This window comes from Lygodium microphyllum, chromosome 9 (assembly GCF_053477565.2).
Source record: "Lygodium microphyllum isolate KBCC chromosome 9, Lygodium_microphyllum_v1.1.10, whole genome shotgun sequence".
Lineage (NCBI taxonomy): Eukaryota > Viridiplantae > Streptophyta > Polypodiopsida > Schizaeales > Lygodiaceae > Lygodium > Lygodium microphyllum.
Genome location: NC_141143.1, coordinates 69,843,781 through 69,864,455, shown reverse-complemented (window position 1 = coordinate 69,864,455; position 20,675 = coordinate 69,843,781). Strand labels below are relative to the sequence as shown.

The 20,675-nt window shown below is 42.4% G+C and overlaps 1 protein-coding gene across 5 annotated transcripts in view; it reads left to right on the top strand.

The window, feature by feature from the left end:
• LOC148031153 (RNA helicase family protein) overlaps positions 1 to 20,675 on the top strand; it is a 120,873-nt gene that overhangs the window by 57,112 nt on the left and 43,086 nt on the right. For all 5 annotated transcript variants that reach the window (XM_087684692.1, XM_087684691.1, XM_087684690.1 and 2 more), the window contains 6 exons: positions 5 to 109; positions 1,036 to 1,253; positions 1,519 to 1,571; positions 6,820 to 6,936; positions 7,522 to 7,616; positions 7,802 to 7,888. In XM_087684692.1, coding sequence (XP_087540818.1) covers positions 5 to 109; positions 1,036 to 1,253; positions 1,519 to 1,571; positions 6,820 to 6,936; positions 7,522 to 7,616; positions 7,802 to 7,888 — 675 coding nt within the window. The remainder of the gene's footprint in view (positions 1 to 4; positions 110 to 1,035; positions 1,254 to 1,518; positions 1,572 to 6,819; positions 6,937 to 7,521; positions 7,617 to 7,801; positions 7,889 to 20,675) is intronic.

Genomic DNA, 20,675 nt, shown 5'->3' with positions numbered 1-20,675 from the left:
TCAGGTATCTTACAGATGGCTGCCTTCTTCGTGAGTGCCTGTCTGATGCAGAGCTGAAACATTATTCAGTTATCATTTTAGATGAAGCTCATGAAAGGACTCTTGACACGTAAGATATCCTATTAATCTATGAGTTGCCAGCAGTAAAGCTTGTTCTAGTGGATGCTGTGTGCTTTAAGATATAACAGTTGAAGTCAATTGAACATACTTGGCTGGGTATTTGTAATAAGTCCCTCTTTCTTTTTATCACGTGTATGGTTATAAAGGCCAATTCTTGCTCTGACCAAGTCATATCAATGGTAACATGCCATAACGTGTGTTGGATTGATTGGTTTTGATCTCTATGTGGTCGTACCTTGGACGGGTTTCTCTTTGGTATGCTTGTGCGTATAGCTATAAAGGCCAGTTTTTGCTCTGCCTGAATCATATCAATGCCAACATGCCTCATTGATTGTGAGCATTCTTGAAGTGAAAGGGAGCAGATTTTACAATAATTATGACCTCAAAAGCTCAATTTTCAATTCAGAACTCTCAAGTCCCAATATCAGATAGTCTAAGCAAACAATAAAGCCAGATAGCCACTTAGCAGACCATTTAATCTGACTGAAAATAAGAATTAGTAAGTGCCGTATTCCATAGGAATCATCTTGCATCACTGCCATTCATCTTGGCCCAATTAATAGAGACCAATGAGAAATTGGTCTGTGACCGATTCAAAATAGACAGGAGTTTCTGAAACAAAGGTTGCCTAAGTATGTTTAACTTTTGGAAACTAATTTAGAGATCAACGTTTTTTAATTTAACTTCAAATGTATTTCCCAAGTCCTCATGAAATTTGTCTATAAGTCCTTGTGAACTTCAGTTTCTCCATGTTTGTAGATGTTGTGAATGATGGGCCATACTTCTCTAATTGCATTTATGCTAGAAGTTTCTGTCTGAAGGTTGCAAATTTGCCTCTCAATCTGGAATAACCTTCATATTTGAGTATATTGAGGTCAGTAGGTTCAAATATGACAGCTGGTATTTTTGTAACAGGGATATTCTTCTTGGTCTCCTCAAACGCTTAGCAGGGAGAAAGTCACCTAGCCTGAAGATAATTATCACATCGGCAACACTGGATGGAGAAAAGTTTTCTCGATTTTTTTTTGACTGCCCTGTTCTAAATATTCCTGGAAAATTGTTTCCTGTAGAGATTTTATACAGTACACAGCAGCCTGTTAGCTATGCTGAATCTGCAATTCAGACTGCATTGGGTAGGGACCACTGCATACATCATACTTCCATATATTAAAGAAAATAATTCTTAGGCATTGCCATACATAATATTTTGTAAGGAGTCATTCCACTGCATACATCATACTTCCATATATTGAAGAAAATAATTCTTAGGCATTGCCATATATAATATTTTGTAAGGAGTCAAGAATGGTACTTTATGCTGCACACTGAACATGATACGTGTTTTCTTCTGTTCAGTTAAATAGAAGACTTCACTTCTTTTGGGTTTGTCTGTAACAGAAATTCATACGCAGGAAGGACCAGGCGATATATTGCTCTTTTTGACAGGACAGGTGCTGCATCTGTCCTTTTTTTATGTATTAAGTGACAGCCTTGGTAGTAACCACCTTCGCTCAACATGTCATGTTGGCTTGGCTTGACCAAACTAACAGTGCTTAGGTCTTGTTATGTCTATTAAAATGTAAAGTCTGTCACTGTCAAATTATCAAGATCCTCATAAGTCATTCATTTAGTCAGTGGAAGAGCTGACCTACATTTAGGTGCTCATACCTCTCATATGGTCTTTTGCTGTACCTGATATACACTTAGGTGTGCTCATACCTCTTGTATGGTCTTTTGCTGTACCTGATATTGTCACACTGTTGATAAAACACGGTGAGTTTCTTGAACAACCACATTTGAATGAACCATCTGCATTTTGCTTTATGACCACTTTGCTAGTTTAATGGGACTGCTAGTTTGACATTACTTCCATTCAACGTAATCCACTATTTGAATCCTAGCTCCAATTTTGGGCTTGAGAGGGGGTGTTGAGCTAAAAATGCATTCTAAACTTATTAGCTCTTACTAATAGGCCCAAAACTCAAGACTACCAATCTTTTATTAAAAAGAAATGTGATTGTAGAGAGTGTTTGTGTCCCATAAGCCAAATCCTATTTTGAGAGGATCTATCCATCTATAAATAGAATGGCTGCCCACCACTTAGCCCAATCTTGTTTTTCCAATTTGTAGGTGCCATATCTCTGCTGTCCATAACTATTCACAGAGGATATATCAGTTTGAGCTGCTGTCCAGTGCTATTAGCTGTTGGCGCCTGCTTTTTGACACCTCTCGGCTGCTGGTGATTGCTGTCCAGCCTGTTTCCACCTGGTGGCTGACTGTGTTTTGTTGCTGTCCAGTTTTCACTGCTCAACACCCTAACTGACTGCATTTATTGCTGCCCTAGCTTGATCAGCTTGTGTTTCATTTTCAAGAGCAGTTGCTGACTTTTTGCGACTTCAGATCTGCTGTGCTTTGTTGTTCTGCCATGTTGTATAGGTGCGGGTCATCATCTATTGCTGCATTTTGGTACTGCAGGTGTCGCCTGCTCTTCTAGAGTGACAAAACTCCACTATTTGCTGCCTGTTTATCACACAGATGCAGCTCTCTACTGCTGTGTTGTTGCTGCTACATTCATGGAGGCTATTTGCTGCATTTCAGGATCCATCAGAGTATGAGACACTCTCTAGCTCATACTCTTTGCAGACATGGGAGTTTGGGGGTCAATTCACCTTTGCATAGTGTGTTTGCTGCATTGAGCATTGTATATATTCAGCATTCATTATTCATTCATTATGTTCTTCAATGTCCATTGTCTCAGAGTTACCCTAACCCTAATTGCGTTCTTTATCAATCTGTGCTTTGTCGTACAATTGTGTTTGTTATTTGCAAACAAGTATTTCTTTACAATGCTTAGTGCTTAGGCTATGCATAAGCCTGCTTACCTGTGAGACTGCATACTCAATGTTAGGCCTCATAATGCATTTATAAATCAAGGATCTAGCAACTTATTGACAGAGAAAGAGATTAAAGTTGTCTCCAACATCCTGAAGGCTCAACTTGAAACTTGTCCCCATAGGAGTAGCAATAGGCTTGCAGTCTTCAAGACCAAATCTTTGTTATAATATCTCAACATAACTTGTTTGACATAGGAGTAATATCTCCATTGCGTTGCTTATATTGAATGCCCAATTAATGATGTAGTACACCTAAATTTGGCATGTCAAAAGCTCAGTTCAACTCAACTTTAAAATCAACAATATGCGTATCATTCGGACTACTGAGCAACATGTCATCACTATTAAGCACAATGATTAGAGGCACATCACCCTCATGTCTAACATATAATGTGCTCTCAGTGGAACTATTTTGAAAACAATGTGTAGTCAAGTGTGTATGTATCTTTTCATTCCAAGCTTGCTTTAGACCATACAAAGCCTTTATCAACTTGTACACTTTGTTTTCTTACTCTTTTTGTATAAAATCATGAGGCTGAAAAATATATACTTTCTCATGTAAATCACTGTTGAGAAATGTAGTTTTGATGTCTAATTATACATTTTAATCATATGAGTTGCTAGCATAGATGCAACTGATAGTTATCATATGACAAGTGAGAGCCATGGTCTCATCGATATCAATGCTCTTATGTTATTTTCATCCCAAGCCCGAGGTGCTTGCTTCAGACCATGCAAAGCCTTTTTAAATTTGCACATTTTGTTTTCTTACCCTTTCTACACAAAACCATGAGATTGAATAATATACACTTTCTTTTGTAAATCACTGTTTAGAAATGTACTTTTGATGTCCAATTGATGTACACTCCAACCATATGAGTTGCTAGCACAGGTGTAACGGATAGTTGTCATATGACAAGTGGAAGCAATGGTCTCATCAAAATCAATGCCCTTTTGTTGAACAAAATCCTTCGTGACAAATCTAGCTTTAGAGCGATCAACACTATCATTTGGCTTGCGCTTTGACTTGTAAACCCACTTGGTACCAATGGCTTTCTTGCTAGGAGATGAATCACATGAGAACCAAGTACAATTTTTGACAATAGTATCATACTTAGATTATATAACAAGCATCTAATTTTTGGAATTGTGTCTCTTAAAAAGATGTAGGCTCATCCTCATCACACAAACTAGAAATAGCCAATGCATAACAATCTCATGCATAAGAGGCACTATGAAAGCCCAAACCAGGATGACAGACCAGTGGTGCATCCAATTTATTGTCATAGAATATTTGCATTGGCTCTTTGAGCATAGTTCTAGACTTCTCAATCTCTACTCTCTCATCAAGAAGTGTATCATTTACATTAGCATTAGAAATATGCTGATCTTTGTTATTAGGAGAAACTTGCACAATCTAAAAGATAACCTAATTCGGTATTGCATGTGACTACACACCACGGAAAAGAGGCAATAATTTGTTATAGATATCCTGATTATATGATGCAAGTGACACAGCTTGGGTTGGTGAGCTTACATCTATCTCTTTTGTACATGAATGTAAAGGCTGAACGATATCATCCACAAAGACAACATCACGGTTGACTTTCATTACTGTGTCCAACAAAAATACATTTTATGGCCTTATCATCCAACTTCTTGTGTTGTTGCACTGGTATCAAAGCATAAGCCAAACAACCAAAAACCCGCAAGTGAGCTACAGATGGCTTTTTACCATACCAAGTCTCACACCAAGTGATAGATTACAAAGCCTTAGTGGGATAGTTGTTATGTATATAGGCTGCACATAAAACTGCTTCAAGCTAGAAACAATGTGTAAAAGCTTGACTTTTAATCATGCATCATGCCATTTCCATGAGTGATTTGTTTTTTCTCTTAGCTACACTATTTTGTTGTGGTGTATATGACATTGTACATTGGTGTTTTATCTCACATTTAGCTAGATATGTGTTAAATTCCTTAAGTATATACTTCCCCCAGTTGGAACAGAGAGTGCCCACCCTACATCCTTAGATGTATACTAGATCCCCAACTTCTCGCAAAAGGTCCAAGCACATAAGTTAGTTGAGCTTTTGGTATCCCAAAAGCTAGAGGTTATAGCTTAGCTTGGAGCGATTTACTCATTGAGGCTTGCTATGTCAAGAGCTCAAAGAGTGATTCCACTAGCATTTGATTTTTATGGATAGGTTAGGATATATGGATTGGAGGGGCTCTCTCTTTGTGCATCCTTCTTTTGTGTAGTGGTTCCTAAGTCATCCCCTATTGGTTTTATCATGATATTTTCATTCTTTGCAATCATTGGGACCCAAAATCAAGCTCTTTTTTAGGAGATGCTTAATGGTGGTGAACTATTTTTTGATTAAGAAGATGGCTTGTCACTACTCTATTGATCAGGCCATCTCAACATGCTGGCTGGGCATGATTGAGAATGCCTTAGTTCACCCAGCTAAAATATGAAGTCCTAACAGGCTACTCTAGCCAACTTGTTTTGAGATTAGAGTCCTTCATAAAAAGCTTGATCTAGATGCTTATCACAATGCCCTAGGATTGAGTTGTTACTAGGATAACTGCAACTAGGTTATTATGTATACCCTTGGACCCTTAAACTATAAAGTCACCTTGTGGCCACTAACAATATGAAACATGCTATTGTTTATTTAATTATTGATTTATTTTCGTGAACTTGCTGCATTCCTCTCTCTTGTCGGATGTGATTGTGTCCTTAAGTCTCTTAATCTAGCCGATCAATGCCAAAATTCTCAAAGATTGAAAGACAGAGAAAAAAAATTAAGTTCAATGAAGTGACCTTCCTTTGGTCAGCTTTGTTTCCAAGAGAGTGGAGTCCTCCTTAGATGATCCCTAGGCCTTCAAATGGTCTACAAACAATCAATCTCTAAAGAGGATGTGTCTCAATGTGACCTTCCCAAGATTGCTAAGAAGTGGCAAAATAGGTTTTGGCTGCAAAACTCTTCAATACATTAATTTAGATACAAATAACCTAGATACGCCTTGATTGATGAAGCAAAGCATTAACTTTTGTTAATGAGAACAAAGCAATAACATCAAGGAGTCCCTACATATTAATAGGACAGCAAACATGTAAATTCACTACAAGATCTCCTTTGCGAGCTCTTCTTCCATTTCAAGAATAAGAAGAAAGCCATACTGATGTATTTTTGTTCAATAACAGAGAAAGGCTGATTTTCCTCTTTCAACTCTGATCTTGTAAAGAAATTAGTTGTTTTTTTTTTGCATAGTAAGTGACACATGTGCACGTACATCTTTCACACGATCTTGTGAGTGAGAAATATTTCTCCTCACCCTTGGGTTGATTTGTAATTGAGCTCTTCCCTAAGGGACTTTGGCTGAGCAAAAATAGACTCCTTCAGGTGTTTTTGGGGGGGCTGGGGCTGGGGGGTGTTTGCATATTTTCAACCCTCAATTTGTCTCCATTTCTTTTAAGTGCCCATGGCTGCAATTTTCTAAATAATTGTCATCTATTGTCCAAGTTTAAAAAGGTGAAACTGGATTAATAAATAGTGTTCCAAGTCATGGGAGCTGACAAATGTTCTGTTGATGCCTTATGTTTGCATCTTGATGGAGTGCATTTATGTACAGATGCTTGTGGTTGTGTTTTTTCTAGCTCATACAGGTCTGTTTTCAACAAGCAATGTTTGCCATGCTACGTTGCTTAATATACACAGTTAAATGTTAAATTGATAAGAGAATGACCGCAATTTAATTGAGTCACTTTTATCTACATTCTAAGAAGTTGCATGTGCAGGATGAAATAGAGAAGGCTATTTTGAAACTAGAGGAGAAAATAAGTCTTCTTGAAGAAGGTTCTTGCATGGATGCTATAATACTTCCACTTCACGGATCTCTTCCACCTGAAATGCAGGTAGATCTTCCTTTAATTTAGAATTAATTACTGTAGTTGCAATATGGGTTGCAGTTCAACTTGCAGGCCATGGCAATCCTGCAAGTTTCTGCCAGGTTTCTTTGGTAGTAGCCACGTTTGTTGTCAGTTTCATTTATCAAGCTATTTTATGAGTCAGGAATAACAATTAGTTCAATTGATTCTTTGCATCACAGGAAAAACACAAATTAGTGTCTTCCGACACTCTTGTTGTTATCTAGTCCCAACAAACACAGACTCAGGCAAACATCTAACTGTGGAAGAAAGGCACTGGTTCAAAAATGGACTTTGTGAAGAAAGTTTATCTGTTTTTTAATCTAGTCTTACAAAACTTATTCATTTGTCATATTTTGTTGAGCTTTGACAAAAAAAACCCCAGGATATTAAATATGGTTGACATGAAACTTTTGAATACTAAGTAACATTATAAATTGCTTAGCCTGCTGAAACTGCTGAAACACTTTTAAGTATCAAATTATGTGAAATAATGTCAGTGGTCCTGAGATAGGCAATGAGTATCAAGGGGCGAATGTGTTTACAGTGAATAGCATTTAATATCTGTTTCAGGTACGGGTGTTTGCACCAGGTCCGCCGCCTTCTTGTCGGCGCATCATTGTTGCTACGAACATTGCTGAAACTTCTCTCACTGTAGATGGTGTAGTGTATGCCTTGCCTTTTTATCAGATCATTTGATTCTCTAGGTTTTAACTGGAGTATCTATAATCATCAGGATATACCTAATATGAATGAATTCTTGAGTGTCTTCAATATACAGCAGTAAATTTGTTGCCTTTTTCTTGGAGTTAGTCGAATTCTAGGTATGTGAAGTCTAGAGTGGTTTTTTCAGGTTTGTCATTGATCCTGGGTTTGTGAAGCAACGGCAGTATTCTCCTTTAACGGGCATGTATTCTCTTGTGGTGGTTCCAATAAGCAGGTTTGCTCTATAGTGGAGGCTAAATTTCATGCAAATCTGCAAGGCTATCATATCTAGAATTGGTATTTGTGACATTGAATTTGTTTGCTGGAGCAGCCTTCTTGATAACCCAAGTAAAAATATACTTGTCTGTGGTGAGTCAAATAGTCTTTGTTCATTTAGTTTTTGCATGGAAAGCCTCTCAAACATCAAGCATCAAGTGGTAGGTATCATGGTCCCTTTGGAATGAATTTCAATGGCATGGAACATGAAATGGGTCTCACTGCCCCACTGGATTAGTTTAGTAGAACAGTGAAATGGGCTGGAACTTTGGATCTTGAAATAAATGTTTTGGAACCCTTTTACTAGGCACTGATGAGTGTGTTGAATGCCCATAATTGTCCCAATATGAGGGAGTTGGTTCGTTGCAAGGAAATTTCAGGAAATGGCCAAATGCCCTCAGTTTTTTGGGAATAATACTTTTTATGGACGAGTAGAAGGAATTGATTAAATTTGAGAGAGAATGGGGTAAAAATTTACTTCTTTTGGGATATTGTAGAGATGTTATAAGCAGGCAATCATGTAATTTCGGGTAAGGAGTTCATACATAGGTAAGTTATATATGGCAACAAAACACTTTGGGTAAGGAGTTCATATATAGATAAGTTATATATGGCAACAAAACAGTATTGCAAAAAAAGACAAAATAGGGATATACAAAACATTTCTTGTGCAATTTTAAATGAGAAAATAATGAACTAATGTTGTATATATTTATGTGGATATCATGGCCAGAAGCCCCATGGTAGCAATGCCTGATAATATGTAAGTAAAAGTGGAGTGCTAGGAAGCTTGATTTTCTTCATGGGCTGTTCTAGACAGCGGATCAAAATAGTGGCACATTGTGAGCTGGACCCAATGTCTTGATTTGATGGATTGAGACCCTAGGCCTATCAGAGGAGACCTCTACAGAGAATATAGTGGGATCTAGGGGAGTCTCTTGATACACCATGCAACCTAGCCTTCTTTAGTGACATCAGCAGGCTGGGAAGGAGGGTATAAGTGTGCAGGATCAGAGCAGAGCCAACAGCCACTCATCATTAGCACAAGCAGGGTACCTCAGATCCCTCTTGGCAGACTTTTGTAGGAGACCAATAGCAACTCAAAGCCTGTCAGAAAGTTGAGCATCCATATATCTCAGCCTCACTATGAAACCGTCATGGGAAAGTTGCAAGAAGTGACATTGGTATTGTGCCATCTTTGTGTCTAATGGGAAAGGGGGGTTGGACCAAGTCCTCTCTGTCTCCACTTCAGTGATGTTTGCTCTGATCACTCTATTCAACTTTGAACAGCTGTGATTCAAAGTGGGATAATCAAGCCTGTAATCGAACGGTGGCAATTTGTCTATATTCATGCCATGCAAGTTCAACCATGTGCTCATATGTACATACCGATACTATCTATCTCCCTCTGTTGAAAGTTGTCTTGAAGACTCCAAAGCTAGCCCAGGGTATCGGTCTTTAGGGAGCTGCCATATCCTCTGGAGGAAGGTGATTGCTTAGAATAGTGTCTCTACTACCATGGGTGCTACACCTAACTCTGCTCGGATGATCTCTTGTGGTACTAAGGCTTTCGCCTCTATCATACGTGCTATCATCATGACCAGTGGTCTCTCCATGTGTTCCCACCCATCATAATGTTGTGCTTCAAGTCCGTTACAATTCATGAGAGGCGCCCGTCTAGTATGATAAAGGCTTGGGCCCCAAATGGTTGCTCCATAGAGTAGTGTGGGCATAACTAAAGTGCCAAAGAGCCACAATTTGGTACAGGGCTCTTGGAACTTTATGTGTGCACACTATTGCTCAAAGCTATACATGCCTGTGCAAGCCTAGCCTTTGAAGTCTCCTTCCGTGAAAACTATGGCCCTTTGAAAGTGACCCCAAGGTATACACATTGTCTAACCATTTCCACAGACTGATCGTCATACATAAAATGATGCTTTGAGCGTGTCACCCAAGTTGCCAAGGTGTTAAAGACCATAATTTTAGTCTTTCCAAGATGAACCTTAAGGCCTCTCTTCACAAAACACATGCAATGTATCTAGATGTCACTATAGCCCCTAAGGTGAATTTGAGATGAGCACAATATCGTTCGCATATAAAAAAATTGGTATCAATACCTCAACCAAGCTGGCTCCCATACCACCCCGTCTTTGTATGTAATCTGAAATCTTATCAATGTACAATCCAAACAGCAAAGGAGAGAGCAGACAGCCTTGCTTTACACCAACCGTGCTGGACACTAAGTTTGTTGTGCCTCGAAGCACTCGTACTCTACTTGTCACTGTCTCATACAATGTATAACTACACCACTATATATCCATTGGGACCCTAATGGTTCGCAACCTTTGCATGAGTCTTGCATATGGTACCGTATCAAAAGCTTTGCGGAAATCCAGGAAACAACAATAGATTTTTTACCGTATCAAAAGAAGAAAAGAGAAATGGTAGAAATGCTTTTTTCCTTAGTGAAGCCTCTCTCTTAGGTGGAGATGTAGCTTTGTGTGGTTAAGATACCTCGGCGTGTGGCACTTGTGGCGCTCAATGATAGCTCTAATTTGTGTGTGATAAGGGTGTTTGGGTCTCTTTCAGACGGATGTGGGCATCTCGCTTGACTAAGTACCACTCCTTTGTTCAGGGAGATACCCCTTGAAGATGAAGTTTGGTGGCTTGTGTTGGGATGTAAAGGTCCTTTATTCACCTCCGTGTATTGTACATGTGAATGCACCCTTACGTGCCCTAAGTATAAATGCATTTTATTCTTTGTGTTCCAACACATTGTTGGTACACCCAAATCATATTGTACTCTCTCTTTGTCACTCTTACTCACTAGGACTCTTGTGCTTGCTGAAAATCTTCATGCTTCCCGATAGCCACTCACAACAACTGGTATCAAAATTGATGGTACAAGCTGATAGTCATGCACAAACGGCGGTTGTCATTGAGACCAATAGGTCAAACGGGCTGCTAAGGTGCAAGCAATAGCCGTAGTAGAGCAGGCGACTGCACGTGACAGTATAGGCGCTAGTAGGCAGCCGACTGACCAATAGGCGACATGTCTCGACGTAACGGGGCAGGACAAGCAGTAGGTCGCAACCAGTGTGCAAGTCAATGTGGGGACCAAGTGGCAGGCACACGTGGGGACCAGCGTGGAGGCCTCGCAGCGGGGCGTTAGTGTGTGGCGACGGGGTCTAGTGAACCAATGCTAGTAGGCAGGCGACGGTCTGCATGGACTGATGCAAGAGAAAAAAAAACAGAAATTTGAGGTCACTTTTATTTTTCCTCTTTCAGGGGTTCGCGCGTGACGCATAGTTTTCAAATCTGTGCAAATCTGCTTCGGGAAATTTGGGGTTTTTCCCAGATTTGATGCTGATTATGCTTGACAGTGACATTTGTGTCAGATATTGCAGACATTGTGCGTGTTGACCTCAGTTAACTTGGGGATTTTGTCAAATTTGTTGGAATTTTTCTCATCCGAGTAAAATTTCTTGACATTGGATCTGGGAAAATTGGGGCTTTTCATGTATTGATGAAATTTTGCTCAGCTTGGTCGGATTGGCTGACATTTACGCATTGTTGGACCTGGAAATTAGGGTTTTTGTGCAGATTTTGGTAAATGTCTGCAGTATTTGCATGTGTGGTGGCTGGTTTATGTAAAAACAGCAAAGATTTATTGCTGGTTGGGCAAGAACAGTAATGTATTTGCTGGTTCAGCTTGTGCTCTTGCAGTTCAGTGCATTTACTCTTGTGTTTGTGATAAGAATGGCTGCAACTTCTTCCAATTCTGACATTAAGAGTTTGATGGAAATCAAACGGGTTGATGGTCAGGGCTTTGACCTTTGGAAAGACCGTATGAATGGCATATTGTTCTTAAAGGATTGTGAGGATGCTTTGCCGGAAGATAAACCCGCACAAATGTCTGATGCAGATTGGGCTAAAGTCAACAAAAAAGCTGTGGTTTATATAAAGATGGGTATCACTGATGCCATTTTGATAGACATTAAGGGCTTAGATACTGTTTATGCAATATAAGAGAAGTTGAAAACTATCTATGAGAATACTACACCTCTTAATCAGGTGCATTTAATGCGCAAGTTGGTGAATATGTAGTTGGATGAGTCCAAGCCTCTTACAACTGAGCACTTGAGTGCATTTAGTGGTATTTTAAATTAGCTAAAGGATGCTAATTTGGATTTTGATAATAAGTTGAGGGTGATCTTTCTAATCATGACACTGTTTGATTCTCGGGAGACTTTGTTGGTTTCTCTTAGTAATAATCCCAATCTCTCATATGATGGTGTGAGGGGTTCAATCTTGAATGAAGAAATTAGACGTAAGTCTAGTGGAGAAGGCAACAACTTTGCTTACAATGTTAGAGGTAGGGGTGAAAATAAAAATGTAAATGCTAGACATAGAAGCAGAAGCAAGAGCAAAGGAAAGGAAAAGAGTGATGTTACTTGCTATCAGTGTGGTCGAAAGGGTCACAAGAAGCTTGATTGCAAGTACTGCAAGAAGAAACAAGAGAGAAAGAAGAATGCAGGAGACAAACAGAAGAAAGAGGATAAAACAGATGTATCTGAGGCAGCCAAAGGCAAGGAAATGGCCAATGTGGCCTCCAATGTAGTCATAGAAGAGCTTTTGGATACAGAGGCTGATGTATTATGTGCAGTAGATTATGATGCCCTTGTATGTCACGTGCAGGATATGCAGATTACCAAGGTTGATGTGATTGATGCACTTTTGTCAGTTGATGATGGTGTCACTCAGACTTGGATTGTAGACTCTGGTGCCTCTTTCCATGTAACTCCTTGCTTGGAGTGTTTTGCTATGTTGAATGCAGGCAGTTACGGAAAAATATATCTTGGAAATAACCATGCTTGCAGCATTGATGCAATTGGGATTGTACACTTGTCTTTGGATAATGGGCAAGAGCTTGTGTTGAAAGATGTTAGATATGTGCTTGGCATCAAGAAGAGTTTACTATCTCTTGGACAGCTTGACTTGCATGGTTACACTACAATGTTTGGTGGTGGTTTGTGGAAATTGAAGAAGGATTCCATGCTGATTGCAAAAGGAACCAAGAAGGTCGCTTTGTATTGTCTTTAGTGCAAAGCTTTGAATGGCAAGTTTCTTACTGTTGCTGAAATTGGCTGTCATTTGGAATTGTGGCACAAGAGATTAAGCCATATGAGCCAGAGAGGACTTGATGTCCTTACCTCTTTGAAGAGGGTTGATGGAAAAGGCCCTAAACTTCATTTTTGTAATGACTGTCATTTTGGAAAACAAAGAAAAATTCCTTTTACTTTGGTGTGTTCCGTAAGTCCAATGTCTTAGACTTAGTGCATTCTGACGTATGTAGTATGCTCGTGAAATCGTTGGCTAGTGCTGCATATTTTGTCTCTTTTATTGATGATTGTTCTAGGAAAATTTGGATTTATCTATTGAATAAGAAAATTGAAGTGTTTGCTGTTTTTAAAACTTTTCATGTATTTGTGACCACTCAGATAGTTAGAAAGCTAAAATGCTTAAGAACTGATAATGGGGGTGAGTTCACATCTATCAAGTTTAAGTCTTTTTGTGACTTGCATGGAATCAAGAGGGAGCTTACAACTCCTTAAAGCCCTTCTTCAAATGGGGTGGCTGAAAGATACAATAGGACTTTGTGTGAGAGAGTGCGTAGCATGCTGTCCACTGCTTATCTCCCTCATGAATTTTGGGGAGAGGCACTTTAAACCGCAGTTCACATTTGCAACCACTCTCCAAAGAGGTCCTTAAATAATGGCATCCCTGAGGAGGTTTGGTCTGGCAAATCAATCTCATATGACCATTTATGGATATTCGGTTGTGATGTTTTTGTGGATGTTAGAGATGAGTTGAGAAGTAAATTTGACTTGAAATCCACCAAAGGCATTTTTATGGGCTATGGTGATGAGGGTGAATTTGGCCATAGAGTGTGGTTACCACAGTCCAAGAAAATTGTTCGTAGCCGTAATGTTGCGTTTAATGAGGCAAAGTTGTTGGAAAGTACTTTAGCCTTTGATGAAGATATGAAAAAGGTCCAATTTCAGAATTTGCAGCTACCTAGTACTTCAAATGAGGAGCCTCATGATGTTGTACCACAGGCTGAAATTGATGATCAACTGGTTATTTTTGAGCCAGATGATGATGGACAGCAAATAGAAGCACAAGGACGTCATAGATAGCAAGATAGACTTGCTGATTATGAAAATGAAGGTGCTAAACAGCATGAACAGCATGCTGAAAATGGCTTACAACAGCCAATAAATGTTGAAAATAACATACCTTTTGATGTAGACCCAACTCTTGAGAATGTACATCATTTGGTGCGTAGGTCTACATGCTTAAGAAGGCAGCCACATAGGTATGACCCCCTCTTTGCACTATTTGATGCTTACAGATGAGCGTGAGTCCCTTACCTATAAAGAGGCCAAGTCATGCAAATTCAGTAGCAAGTGGGAGCTAGCTATGCAAGAAGAGATTAAATCTCTGTATACTAATAATACTTGGGATCTTGTGTTGTTGCGCAAAGGAAGAAAGGCTCTTCTAAATGAATGGGTTTACAAAGTAAAGATAGTTGATGGGAAACCCAAGTACAAAGCAAGATTGGTTGCCCAAGGGTATGCACAAAAGGAAGGAATTGACTTCGAAGAGGTCTTCTCACTTGTTGTGAAGATGACCACTCTACGTGTGCTTTTTGCTCTCACTATTGTACTGGATTTAGAGGTGTACCAAATGGATGTCAAAACAACTTTTCTGCATGGTGACATTGATGAGGAAATTTACATGAAACAACTGGAGGGCTTTGTAGTTCCTAGAAAAGAGGAGTTGGTGTGTAAACTAAAATATAGCTTGTATGGGTTGAAGCAAGCACCACGACAGTGGTACAAAAAGTTTGACACTTTTATGTTCTCTCATGGGTTGACACGTAGCCATGTAGATCATAGTTTGTACATGAAAAAGGATACAGATGGCAACCCCATCATACCTTTTTTGTATGCGGATGATATGTTGCTAGTTGGGAAAAGAAAGTCTAGCTTGGATGCTCTCAAAGATCAGCTGAAATCTAATTTCACCATGAAAGATTTGGGGAATGCAAAGCATATATTGAGCATGAGGATTCGCAAGGATAGAACACAAAAATTGTTGTTCTTATCTCAAGAAAAGTACATTGAGAAGATACTGGACAGATTTAACATGGCTGAAGCTAAGCCACTTGGGGTGCCCTTACCTCCATATCTTAAGCTTAGTAAAGCCAACAACCCAAGTGATGACGTGGAAGCCAATGGTATGGAGTCCCTTATGCATCAGCTTGTGGCTCTCTTATGTATGCTATGGTAGCTACTTGTCCAGATATTGCTCATGTAGTGGGAGTTGTCAACAGGTTTATGTCAAATCTTGGCAAACCACATTGGGAGGTTGTCAAGTGTATTCTTTGATATCTAAGGGGTACACAAAGAAAGTGTATTTGCTATGGGCAGGGTGCACTTAGTCTACTGGGTTATTGTGATGCAGACATGGCAGGCGAGGAGACTCGCAGGTCCACTAGCGGGTATGTCTTTAAGTTGCTGGTGGGGCGGTTTCTTGGTGCTCCAGGTTGCAGAACATCGTAGCACTGAGTACTACTAAAGCTGAATACATATCAACTACTGAAGCTTCTAAGGAAGCTATATGGTTGAGCAGACTTGCAGAGAATCTCGGTATGTTTATGAGTATTTCAGTGTTGGGATGTGATAACTAGAGTGGTGTGTATCTGGCTAAGAATGCCATGTATCATCCACGGACAAAGCATATGGATGCGCGATATCACTTTATCCCGCTGATTCTGGAAGATGGTCTAATTACATTGACCAAGAGCAAAACACAAGACAACCTTGCAGATGTTCTTGTTGGGGGTAAAGGCGCCTTTGCCTAGCCGCTCGTGTATTACTACACTGACAGTATTCGCCACTGCACACTACAGATGGTGGGCGCTCATCACCGTCACTTTATTCTTTATTCTTTTAGTGACAGTTTGAATAGAGGAAGATCTGGTCACACATTGTGACTGTTGGAGTTTCCATTTGGTCTCTCTCTCTTTCTTCCTCTTTCTCTCCTGCCATAGCTCTTCCAAGCAAGCTTTGATCCTTCTCACCTTTCAAGTGGTATTAGAGTTGGTCCTTCGCGAGCGCTTCCTGGCATTGACACGAGGTATGGAAGTTCTTCTCTCGTTCAGTTTTCAGCTCACAGGTTCACAACAGGGTTTGAGCTTGTGGCAGCCATTGGAGAGCTTGGTTTCTTACTTAGCTTGATTTGTGGCCTTCCTTGGCCCCTTGGGAATCTGCAACCTTTGTAGTAGCCTCCCAGCCCCATATCTACAGCTGGCGCAATCACGCCATATTGAGACCCCTGTGCAATTAGTATTGAGCTTGGGCACTTCCACATGACTTGGGGCTTTGATCTTGAGCTCGTCTTGGCTGTATAAACAGCAGCGGGCCTGATTTTGTCCTAGACATTTACAGGAGCCCTCAGCTCATTTACTTTATTTGGTACTTGGTTATGGCTTGTTGAAGCCTTCCAACACTTGGCTTTGAGTTTGGGCACGGATATTTATGGTTGGCATTGAGCTTGGAGCTGATTTAGCTCAGCCATGGACTGTTGGAACAGTCTCAGGACTGTCATAAACAGGGAAGCAACCTGTCATTGATCTTTACAAGTACATGTGATGGTCATTTTGATACCCGATTATCCCCGGATGATGCCTATATGTTAGGGAATGTATCCCTATGATTTGCATATTGATTTGAGCTTGGTTTGAGCACTGATTTGCTCAGTTTACAGAGGTTATTTGCTGTTGGAATATTCAGGGCTGAAGCTCATTTGCCTTGTCATTGATCTTTACAGGTACATGTGATGGTCATTTAATGCCCGATTATCCCCGGATGGTGCCTATATGTCAGGGAATGTCGATTTGAGCTTGGTTTGAGCACCGAGTTGCTTAGTTTACAGAGGTTATTTGCTGCTGGAATATTCAGGGCTGAAGCTCATTTGCTTATGTTTGGATATGCCTATTGGATTTGGGCTATGTCTTGGATGTATACATTGATGTAGTGATTCTGAGGGATCGACATAGAGCTTGGATTTGCTCTGGAATCATTGGTTGACCTTGATCTCGCTTCGCATAGCATTTGGATCTTCATCTCTGATGTATTTATGGCATGTACTTTGCTTATGTCTGACCGGTCTTAACATTCTTGGTTTATGCCACTACTACATGTCCGTTACATTGTTTGGAGTTGGGTGCTACTGAGCCTTTTTATTTTTTACAAATAAAGTGTGGCTAATTATATTACTTCAGAAAAACCTTGAATACAAAGAAGTGCTCCTGCTCAACGGACTAGTTGGAGTTGATACAAAGTCACAGAAATATCAAATATATAGGCCTCTCAGGGCGGTCTAGGGGGAATGGGGGTAAGAAGGCCATGGAGGAGGGGCTTCTTGCTATTTGGGGCTGCCTGCTTGCATCATGAAAAACAAGTCCAGACAGCCCTAAGTGCGCATGAAGTGAAGACGGAGCTGTTGACGAGCTCGAGACTCGCCCTGTACTTGGTCCCATGGGCTGCGAAGGAAGTGGATGATGGAGGTCCAGAGCTCTGCCAAAGTCGCCTGTACACAAACTCTCTCTCCTCCAAAAACCTCCTGACACTGCGCCTTCTAGATATGCCATCCAGTGAGACTCCCTACGATCTCCCATACCTCAGAGCGGTCTGCTGTGGGCTCCAGTACCTGGCGGATGGCTAGAGTCTCCAAGCCGGCTACTGGGTATGACCCAGCCTCAATAAGGAAGATCGTGTCCTACATCCTAGCCTCATACAGAAGGCGACGACCTTGGCTGACTGTGTGCCAACAGAAAGCTCCCCATGAGATACATCCAAGGCTGGGTACTATGTGGCGGAGGATGCAGCATGCTCCTCTCCACACTAGCTGCGCGGCCTCACACGACCAGAGGTAGTGCTTTGGAGTTTCCAGAAGCTGCTGCGTGCAGCGTTTACATCCTTCATCTCTCCGCATCTGGGCTAACCAACTCCCTACTGCTAGGCCTCCATGTGCCACCAGCCATACGAAATACGATACCCTCCTTGGCCTTCAGTTATCCCATAGGCGGCGCCAAAAAGTCCGTTGGAAAGCATCCGTGATCCTATGTTCCGCCCAGTACTTGCTATGCGATGACGCCCAGTCCATGTGCTCCTGCATTAGCACGTGTCTGCCAATGCTAGTTGTGTACTCCAGGAACCTTGGGGGCTTATTGGGGATTGCAGTGGCCGGCGATTGCAGTGGCCGGCCATAGCCACTCTCGTGGATTCCACTCCAGCTCATCAAGTAGTTTGCTCTCCCAGATTCGAAGGCGCCACTTCCCGAGCTCCTTTCAGAAAACATAGGGGTCCAGTTGCCATGTCTTCCCCTGAAGGCCCACCACCGGAATCCTCCTCTACGAAAGAACAGCTATCCCCTCATTCTACTGCTCTCTGTCAAGGGCTAGACGTCCCCCCTCCTGAACGGTGAAGAAAGTCCCCTGAGGGGTGCCGCCCACTCTGCCTGCCACTTGTAGGGAGATACCTGTCTTTGAAAACTTAGTGGCCCATACCTCCCCGAGCTCTACCGGCTCTCGTGCCAGGGGACCAAGCCACTCCTAAGGTATTGTTGTGTCAATTTCCCCTTCTTCTCAACTTGATTTCTCTCCGGCAACCTGATGGCCGTTGCAACACCTCGTCTGCCATGTACATCTCTCGCCAGGTCCTAATGGTGCGAGTTGGGACGGCCTCCCAACCAACCCACTGGATATGGGGGCACTCGCCGATCTGTGCCCCCTTCCGATCTTTGATTTAGGGGTTTCAGATTACCGATTGACAGTCTATCTGCTCCTGGCAACTTGGGGGGCTCTGAATTAGGGCCTTACGGAGGCCTTGCCACACACGAAGTAAGCTACGTAGGAAGGGGGATGTGGGGGAGGGGTGATCTGGGCCGTCGTGAAGATCCATCTCAAGGACAGTCTCCAATCACCGCCAAGCCTCGGTTTGCACTCTTGGAGGTCCTCTTGTAGTAGGACTACAAGCTTGCCACAAAAGGGCCATACTCTTATACTTTGGGTCAATGATCCCAAGCCCACCCCTTTGACCAATGTCGGATGATGGTCGCCCATGGCACCTTGGCCCGAGAGTCCCTGGAACTGTTCGACCTGGCCCAAAGGAAATTTCGTACTAGGCAACGAAGCTGAGCAGCATAGGACGAGGAGAAGCACCAACATGAGGTGATGTACCAAGCCGTCGCTAGGGGGACCTGGTTGTCCACCGGGGATCAGCCCACAAGGGAGGCGAACAGTACTCCAATAGGTTAGCTTCCTCTGAATAGAGTCGAGGACTGGGAGAAACTGGTGGGCGGGGGTGATGTCGAGTTCCACCTGGAACCCTAGGTAGCGGATGGTTTGCCCTTTGCACACCCATCTAAATCCCAAGTGGACGCCCCCCTCCGTACTGGAGTCCGGGTCTGTAAGAAAACCAATCGACTTCCGCCACCTGTACTGGGTGTGGATCAAGGGGGTGCTCGGCAGGGGAGGTGGGGGGGGAGAAGATCGAGGGATGATGGGGTGGTCGGAGATACATGGTGGGTGTGGGGGGGCTAGTGGCCTTGGAAGGGGGGTGTTGTGGGCCAGGGTCAGTGGGGGATCCATGGGAGGTGGGGGGGGGGGTGGGGTGTGGGATCTCTGTCAAGGTAGTCTGTGGCGTGGGTGGTGGATGTGGGGGATTGCGGTCCTGCCAGGTGGAGCGGGCAGGGGGGGTTGCGGAGTACTCTGCCGAGGGGGCGTCCCTCGCTCTCCTGCTCCCTGTCGCCTAGGGTGTGTCTGAGGAGCTAGCTGCAGCCCCCCCTGCCATCTCTCTCTTTGTCATCTTTGGATCCGTGTGAAGCCGTCATCATCCACTTGCGGGCCTGTCGACAGAGCTGCCTTGGCTCTGAAACGCGTGCAATCTGCTGCCTGATGCCAAAAGTCATGGCAGCGTAGACATTGCCTTGGTTGCCTAGTCAGAATGACTTGTTGCCTAAAGGAGTGACCTCCTGTCTCAATCTCCAGGAACTTTGGTATACACTTTGTGTCTTTCACGGCTACTCGTACCTTTGGGACTCCTGCAATTGTCATTGCATCTGCGAAGGAGGCAGGAAGAACTGTGCCGAAGAGCCGTGCAAAGTCTTCCACTAAGTGGCGGTACTCTATTGTCAGTCCGTGGAAAAGTAAAGTGATTGGATGTTTGAGAAATCTGTTATGGAGGGCAAATGTCTCCACTGTGAGGCCACTATACCAAGGAACCATGTGAATGACCCCCCTCATGGAGGCATAGGGCGAGCTCTCCACTAACTCACAAGCTACATTTGTAGAGGTGAGTCGAACCATGAAGATCCCTTGGCCCATGAGGACTGCCTCCGCGATCTCTGCTGTGCGAATGCGCAGCGTGGAGTGGAGCCAATCCGGAAGTTGGCCCTCGATGGGGAGTGTCCAACGACTTGAGTAAAGATCACTGTTTCTTTCAACTCCAGCTCTGTGGCACGGACTGCTAAGAGTTGTTCCTCCGAGAGGATGATGCACAAGGTGTTTGATTGGGGGCACTCACAGAATGCGCCGGCGTCTGACCAAAGGTTTCCATTGTGCGTCCCTACTAAGAAAGGTGCCAATCACACTGTTGAAATTGTCGGAGGGGGAG